An 8890-nucleotide genomic window follows, 5' to 3' on the forward strand; every position below is an offset into this window, starting at 1 on the left:
CCCACAGGGCCCAGCTCACCCCCTTGCCCCAGGACAGGCAGGGAGGCAGTGCTAGGAGCTGGAGTGGAGCTGCGGCTGCTTTTCTGCTTCAGAAGCTCCTGCAGCTTCCAGGAGCCCAGGGGCCCTGGAGAAGCTCTTGGCTATCCTGGGGGGCATCATGGGGGGCCACCCAAGGCCACTGTAGGTGGCATGACTCGGCAGGGATGCGACCCAGGGCGTGGGAAGGGCAGGGAGGCAGCACGGAAGTTACATCCTGCACCTGAGGCTTGGGACGGCAGCAGCCTGCCTACACTCCCCACAGGTGCCCCAGTGGGTGCTGCTGCCCTGCAGGGGAGGCCCAGCTCTCCCTCCTGTTCTCCAGGGGTCCAGCGGCCTGCAGGCAGCTTGCCTCCCAGCCTCAGGATGAACAGTGAGGCTGCTCCAGGAGCTGGATTGGGTCCATGACCACTTTTCTGCTCCGGAATCTCCTGCGGCCTCCCTGGGCTTCCCGTGCCCCAGGCAGTCTCAGGAGGCGACACATGCTGCCCCCGGGGCTGGCCAGGAGCTTCCCTGGGTCCCCCAGGCTCCTTGCAGCCTCAGGAGCTTCCGGAGTGGAAAAGCGGCCACAGCTCTGGTCCGGCTCCTGTCAGACTCACCGCCCATCTAGGGGCTGGGGAGTAAACTGGCAGTGGGCCGCCAGGCTCCTGAGGAGCAGGCAGGGTCGGACCTTCCCTCTGGGGTGGCAGCACCTGCTGGGGCTGCCTGTGGGGGTGGGGAGCTGAACCATTGCTGCCCCAAGTTTTGGGTGTGCGATGTAAGTTCTGCACCACCTCCCAGCGCTGACCATGCCATGGGCAATAACCCCGCTGGCTCTTGCCACCCCCAGGGCCAGACAGGTCCTTCCCCCTGGCTTCCTGGGGGGGTCCGATGCAAGTCTCCATGGCCACCTGGCCCCAGGCCAGGCAGCCAGGGAGGCAAGTACCCACCTGGGCAGTCTGAGGCCCCATCCTTTCTCCCAAGTGGGTGAGTGCGGGGCACATGGGGTCAGGAGTGCGCACACTGGTCCCCGCCTATACCATGGGGCAGGGGCAGTGGGGCTGGGAGCCAGCAACATCCAAGTGGTGCCCTGGGTCCAGCACCAGCGGGGCCTAGGGCAGGGTGGCAGGAGCCCAGGGCACAGCTGGCTGGGCTCTGTGGAGCCAGGCTGGGCTCTGCCAGCAGGGAGAGAGGGGAGCAGCCCCAGGACACCAGCACTGGCTTCCGTGCACCTGCTCACTCCCAGCCCTTCCGCCGCAGCCCTGCAGTTAGGCAGGGACCAGCGTGCACAGCCCCGACCCTGCACTCACCTGTTTGAGCAAAAGGATTCCAGCTGTTGCTGGCTTGCATGCCCACTTGCTCCCAGCTGCCCACAAGACCCAGCAGGAGCTGGCCTGGCCCCAAGGACTGGGGTGATCGCCTGCGGTCCTCCCCTGCCCTCATCCGGCCCCCCATTCTTACCTGAATTTCCCAGTCTGGCACAATCATCCTCATGGTCCCAGGCCAGAAGCCTCTGTTAGTTAGGGGCTTCCGGCTGTGGGGGGGGTCGGGCCAGGTGGGCCCTGCTGTTTCAGGGGCCTGCCATGGCTTCCCCTGAGCCCTACTGCCCTTGGCTCCTGTCATTTTTACAGGAGCCAGAGGCAGATAAATATTAATTTAAAAATGTTTTAAGGGCCCCACAAGCCGGATAGAATAGCCTCATGGGCCAGATGCGATCTGTGGGCCATATTTTGCCCACCCCTGCACTAGAGGGCTGGGGAACTGAAGCCAGACTAAGTGCTATAGCTGTGAATTGCCACTAGAGAGCTGGTGAGCCAGGTCAGGCTTCTATTCCTGCTCTAGGTGACGATGTGTGAAAGATGGGTTGGTGGCGGGGAGGGGGTAGGAACATGAAGCTGGAAGGCAGAGAGTTAATGGAATGGTGGTGGGTAATAAAATGGGAGATGGGAAGGAAGTGGGAATAGGGGATGGATAGTGATATGAGGGAAGTCAGCCATTGAAGGATACAATAAAAAGAAATAAAGAGGAAGTAAATTAAAGATGGTCTTCTGTTTTCATAAACTCGGATTTGGGATTGGGAGGTGGGAGTGCTGGTCATGCTTCCTGGGGTGGCTGGGAGGTGGGAGCAGTGAGGGAAAACACTTTTGAGGGAGCTACTGTCCCTGCCCTAGGAAGGAAGCCTCAGCTCCTAGAGACCTGATCTGACTTCCTACTTAGTTCCCCCCATCATCTCCCTAGACCCCATTCCCAGACCCATCTGTGCCTTGGAACCTGGATAGCTAGCATATGCTCTGCAGCCTGTTTGCATAGGGTTGCACCCTTGGAGTGGGAAGGACATCTCCCTGAGGGCAGGAAGGGGAGTTGACTTGGTGCCAGAATCCCTTCCCTGAGCAGTAGAGTTAGACTTCAGAGGGTGGAAAGTTGTCCACACAGAACAGGAGGGTGAGGAAGGGGACACTGCATCCTGGGATGCTGGAGGATGCCTTGGGCAGCTCATCTGTGAGAAGTGGCTACACATTAATGAAACACAAGCTGGGTAACAGATCAGAGATAAACTTGCCCTGTAATGGCATAACTTTTAAGCCACCTAAAACGAGTTTCAGGTGTTAATGTGTGGACAATCCAGGCGTTAAGAGCTCCAGGAACCACGTAAATTAATGTGTAACAAGACCCTGAGAAAATATGTTAACTACTACAACCTAATGGAGGGCAGGTGATCCAGAGTAGTGTTCCTCCCTCCCCTTTTGAAACTACTGCAAGTGAAGAATTGTCTATGTCCCCTGTACCCAGTATATCTCTGCCAGGATTTCGGGTGGTGTGGATGGAGCTTCTGCCAGCAGTGCTCCTGTTGTGTTGGGAGCTGGTTTGGCTCTAGTAGCAGAGGCACTCCTGCTGGAGGACCTGTCTATACCAGCAGTCCACCAACCTTACAGCTGCCAGGTAAAGCAGGAGGGCCCTCCCCCGTCTCCTTCCCTGGTAGGATAGATATGGCCTGAGAAATTTATTTTGTATTGCTGGAGTAGATTGTTTTGCCTGGTGTTGATTTTCAGGCTCATTTGCTTGCATTTCAGCAGTTCAACTCTTCCATTAAATCAGATCAAAAAATGTTGTTCTTCTGTGTTTTAAGTTCAGATCTCTGTGATTGTGGGCATTTTTCATGTCCCAGCAGGCGTTAAAAAGAATGCATTTCTTATGAGCAGTGAACAAAATGGTATAGGATGTCTCTTATATGTGTAGAATGCACAGTGTGCATAGGCTTGCTTCTTTTCCAGTGAAGAAAGGAGCTTCCCTGATTACAACACTCATGCCAGTTTGGGGGGAGGCTGCTTTTGGGGAACAAGGTTTGTGTTATGTGAGAAAATACTGTAATTTGTTACAGTGAAGAAGAAGGAGCCACAGGTCAGATGTAGAGAAGTGGAAATCATGGCTCTATCAGTAGTAGCATTTGAATGCATGTAGAAGTTAACAAGAGCTGCACCTAGCTTCAGGAATGACTGTACATGTTTGAAGTTTAGATTATAAAAGAATCTATAGTTCTCAACCATGTAAATCTTTGCCTTTTTGCAGTCAGATGCAGGTGAACAAAATACTTCATTCCTCAGCAAAGCATTTTCTTCTATGAGCAAATAGTTATTTGAGTTTTGCTAGCACCTGTTGTAGTTTAAAAAAATATTTAGGTCATTTGGGGAACAAAATAGAATAAGAAGGGAAAAGGGAATGGAGTAGGCTAAAGAGAAAATTGGTGACTGAAAGTGGAGAGCAGAGTGAAAGTGAAGCCCAAAAGGTTAGGATGTTAGTTAGCAATAACAGTTACACAAGTTGTTTGGCAAGTTGCAGAAATCAGGGTGAGAAATTCTATAGTCTGTTTATGTAAAAGTTTAGACTACATCATCATACTTTTGCCATTTGATTTTAAATATGTATGAATCATAGCAGTAATTGAATTAATTTATAGGAATATAAAAACAAATATTTAAATGAAACTATCATGTTCCTTAACCATTCTGCTAAAACAGTAATCCTAAGAGGGGTTCATGAGATCAGTTAAGTGATCTGCAGTGATAACACTATTTTATTAGAGCAATAGAGGTACATGGTGCTGCCTGGTGTAGTAGTCTACCAATCAGATAAAAATTTTACAGTGCCAGTTTTCTTCTGTTTGTTCCTAATTTTACCTGTTTCTAATAACAACAGGAATATTGGAGCCCTGGTTTGGTCAGTAAGATTAGAAGGTCAAAAATATAAACCCCTCTCTTTTCTCTTCTAGTAATGTAAACTGAAGCACAGCATATTATGTACATGGTGATCAATAATAATGATCCCCTTTAAAGCAGAAAAAAATGTTGGCTTAATGACCTACTTAGAGCTTGTGGTGTTAGTAATATGAGCTTTATTTCCTGTATGCTAGATGGATTAATTGTAATAATAATCATCACAGTCTTGACCTATTACAGTATTTAAAGAGCCAAGTGTGGTCTTGGAAATCATTCATCATCCCTAATAGAGAGAATGTGAATGTGGGGCTCATGTTAAAAAGAGAAAATAGAATAAATGTGAAGTTTAGATTTTTCAGGTAAATTATCTGGTGTGTGGAAGCAAGTTGTCTTGTTTAGGTACATGAATAGTGAGGATCACTATTTCAAAGCCTGTGGAATAAGATTCCTGAATAAGAAAGCTTTGCTTCTCTTTATGTTATCCTATGCGACTAACAATTTAATACATATAAGGAAGACATATCAGTCAGATTAGCTAAGTTTTAGTGTATGCTTTTATTAAAATGGTTTCAAGTAGAATGTTAATTTTCTATGTTCAGAAAACCAAGAAAAACAAGAAAAAACATTATCAAGATGAAGAAGAAGCAGTAATGGCGGAGGACTCTGAACTTGGTGAGGAGCCTGTAAAACCTGTGCCTCCTAAACTGGTTGACAGGGTGGATGTTGAACAGCAAGTTAGAGAAAAAGCTGTCACCATCAGGAGGAAACCTGGAGAGCCTCTCTTGATCCCTGAGTTGAGCCTGACAGGAAATGTAACCCCAAATGAGCTGTGTCCTCGGTAAGGCTGCTCAAAACCAACCCTTTTATTAGTATGTTATAACTTGTTATTTTATCATTTGTATGTTATCACAATTTTCTATTGTTTTCATTTTTAATATTTGTTTCATTATTAATACATTCAACTATAGAAATATGCACTGAACACTCTGTTTCTCCTGGTGATTGGGACCTTGTTTTTTAAAAATTGATACAGTTCAATTAAGTTTATGATTTACATCTTGTATTGTACTTATGTTTAAAGAATGGTCAGGGTCCTTGGGCATCTCCCCACAATGAGAAAAGTGCATTTCCCTGGGGATGAATAGTGTCACAGTGGTGCTGCTGCTGCTTGTCCTGGCGAACAACCGTGCATGCATGCTGTGGCTCACTGCATGTTGTCCTGGGTGGGGTAGGGGAGGCTGGGGCCAGTACCTGGGTTGGCCCCAGCAACCTTTCCTGGGGTCCTGGGGGCCTCCAGGGGCTGAAGCCCTGGTGATCCAGCATCAGGGAGATGGTTCACAGCCAGAGTGTGGCATCCAGCACTGGCTGGCAGCCAGAGTGTGGCTCTGGTTGGCCAGGCTCTGGTTTCAGAAGGCATATGCTGCCATCACATATGCCAACCCACTCTTTTTTGGCGTGGGTTATTTTTACACATACCTATATGCAGCACTGCATACCGCACATGCATGCTCATCTGGTTGCATCGGCTGGGGCTTCTTTGTGGCCAAAGAGACAAAACAGTACTACTATTACAGGTGCAAAATGGAGAAGCCACACATGGGAACGTCACAGCACGGAGCTCACTGCACCACTAATACACGTGATGTGTGGGTGCTTTTAATTAGCATGGCGTGCTAATGAAAAGTGCTTGGCGCTATGTCATGAGCACATGTAAAAATCCCCAGTATGCTGGCTTCCCAGTTGTTGCCAGCGGTCCTTGCTGCCAGGAGGGGAAGGCGCCAGCTGGCAGGGCAGCGCGAAGGGCAGCAGACAAAATGGCTTCTGCCCCCTCATCCCTCCTCTCCCTGATGTCTTTCCGCAAATCAGCACCAAAGGATGGGGCCACAGCAAAATGACCATGAAATTGGTAAATCCCCCTGCAATTTTAGGTAGACCCTTATATATGTGGTGTAACTGTATAGGTAGAACTGTTATCCCCTCTACTTCCCTCTGCAAGACTACTTTGGTCAAGCTTTTGGGCAAGGTATCTAGAGGTTAATCAGGACAGGAGCTATCTCATGATTCAAAGTTAAAGAACAACCTACATCTGAATGCATCCACTTCAACCACTCATGGGCTGTTGTAGCTCTCAGGGCACACCATCCCATGTGAAGTGCAGAGGCAGTCTTCAGAGAGTCAAATCTCTGATTGTTTTCACCTTTTCCTCCCCCTTACTTTTCTGTTTGTACCAAAATCTAGAATTATGGTTGTATGTGGGATTTGTGGATGTTGGTGGGGACAGAAAACCAAACCAAGGGCAGAAACTGGGCAGCTCTGCACCTGCCAGTACTGTAAACCCAGTATTGTATCAAGTAGTGTTGTTAATGCATCTCCTCAGTCCTAAATGAACTTTGTGGCCAATAGATTTTCACAGATAGTACCCTCTTTCATATACTTGCTTGTCCACAAATAATCACTTCCTGTAAATTCCTCTTATTAAAACCAAAAGGGTAAAACTTCTGTGTATACAAATTCTATTGCTGAAATATAAAAACATAGAATACTGTATTTGGAATAGACCTCAGAAGGTCATCTAATTCAACCCCTGCACTCAAGCAGGATATCATCTCTTTCTAAACCATCCCAGCCAAGTGTCTGTCTTAACTGCCCTTAAAGATCTCCAAAGATGGTGTTTCCACAAGCTCTCTGAGTAGCCTGTTCCAATGCTTAATCGCTGTCAGAAAGCACTTCCTACTATCCAAATTAAATGTCCCTTATTGAAATAGAGGGCCACTGCTCTTTGTTCTGTCCCCTGTGGTCAAAAGAAATAGTCTTTCGCTTTCTTCTTTGTATTCATCCTTCAGGTATCTGAAGACTATTACCAAATTTATTTTGTCATGTTCACAGGGCAGAAGTTTCACGACGAGAAGATGTAAAGAAACGTTCGGTATTTATAAAAGTCCTTTTCAACACTAAAGAAGTCTCAAGGACTGTCACCCGGCAAATAAGCTCAGACTTCAGAGTTCACTTTGGACAGATTTTCAATTTACAAATATTCAATTTGCCAGAGAGTTTGAAGCTTCAGGTAGACAGCAATCCTTTTATAAGTCCTGCACTACATAATTAGAATGGTCTTTTTAATATTTATCGTGTCATTGTATATTATTTGCTTCTACTCTGTATTGTTTATAGTAACACTTCAAAGATCATGGAAACCTCTGCTTTGGTTCTTAAGTGCTTGAATTCTTCCCTCCACTTTGGCTGTACTTGACAAATATACAATGTTGCCCTCTGCATTTTTGGCATCATTTAGCAAAGATGTGTCCCATATCTCTTGGTCTGTCTTTTGTGGACTATATTAATAGGCAAACTGAGAAAAAAATTGAAACACCTTAAAACTACACTTGAAATCAATAGTTTCTGGCTGGATGATAGGCTTCAAAGGGGAATTAAAAACAGTCAAACATGTATGGTTTATTGGGTTAGTGGAATACGCTTTTTTTTAGAGAAGCTGTGTCTTATGTCACAAACTAACTCAAACAGTTGAAAAAAGTCTTCTTTGCAAGCTGTTGGGTACAATCACCCTTTGTCAGGCAGGGAAGCATCTGCACATTGTCTGTGCTCTTCCTGGATGGAGTAGTAAAGCTCAGAAGTATCTGAGCTTCTGGATAGGCTGGGATATAAATCGATGAATGAATAAATGATAAAACTACCATTAATTTGAAAGAATTCAGCATTGTTAGGTACCTAAATTCATGAGGAGTCCAGCATTTTTGATCAAGTTAAAGGAAGCATTGCTTTTGCATCTATCTGAAAACTGGTTTGTTCATTCAGAAAATAGAATGATTAAATAATGTAATGAAACAGATGCTAAAGTATATATTTTAACAAAGTACCACTAAAATCATATTTCAACGAGTGCGCAATGCATAGTTTTTCATCCAGTCTGTGTCCTGTGGTGGTTCACCAAGGTGGCTTCAATATGTATACAATATGGCTTCCTTCTTTCCCTTTCTATATGTAACACCCAGCATCCTGCAGAATAGTTGTAGTTCCTATTCTTAATGAAGTGAAGAAACTGAGCTCACCCCATTTGGCACTAGAAGGAAACAGGACCATACCCCTGTCTTTTATTCATCTCATCTCTGGAGCTAGCCAGGCACTCTGGGAAAGGCAGGATACCACTGTCCAAAGGGCTGAGTCGGCATTCAGCCTGATAGCTCCAGGAAGGGTTGAGTATTATAAAGCACAGTTCCTCCACTAGTTTCCCTTGGGACAGAGTGGTCTTTCACCACCACATTGGTCAGCAGTTGCATATTGCAAAGTGTCTATGAGGCCAGAGTTCATATCTTGTTTGCAGCTACGAAGCCACAGTTCATAGGTGATTTCCACTGAAGGCCTGTTTTTGCCCTAACTTCCATCAATCTTACCAGCCTGTGGAGAGGACACTAAGCATCAGCCAAAATCCCCAACAGGAAATTTGGTTCAAAATGAGCTAAAATTCCTTCTGGAAACTCCCACACTTATGTCTACTAAGTAGCCATTGTTTTAAAATCTGTATGCATATAATTATTTAAACCTTTTCTTACTGCTCAGTTTCTTCATCCCGTAATCATAGTAACTGCTTTTCTCTGACTTATTTACCCTATTTACTCAATTCTAAGACAAGCCCCCCCCCCCCC

At 46.2% G+C, this 8890-nt stretch overlaps 1 protein-coding gene across 3 annotated transcripts in view; it reads left to right on the plus strand.

The window, feature by feature from the left end:
* The window catches only part of CC2D2A (coiled-coil and C2 domain containing 2A), a 146650-nt gene that overhangs the window by 63148 nt on the left and 74612 nt on the right, over positions 1-8890 (plus strand). For all 3 annotated transcript variants that reach the window (XM_019525932.1, XM_019525934.1, XM_019525933.1), the window contains exons 13-14: positions 4829-5067; positions 7116-7293. In XM_019525932.1, coding sequence (XP_019381477.1) covers positions 4829-5067; positions 7116-7293 — 417 coding nt within the window. The remainder of the gene's footprint in view (positions 1-4828; positions 5068-7115; positions 7294-8890) is intronic.

Source organism: Gavialis gangeticus, unplaced genomic scaffold (assembly GCF_001723915.1).
Source record: "Gavialis gangeticus isolate Ggan-Ray unplaced genomic scaffold, GavGan_comp1, whole genome shotgun sequence".
Lineage (NCBI taxonomy): Eukaryota > Metazoa > Chordata > Crocodylia > Gavialidae > Gavialis > Gavialis gangeticus.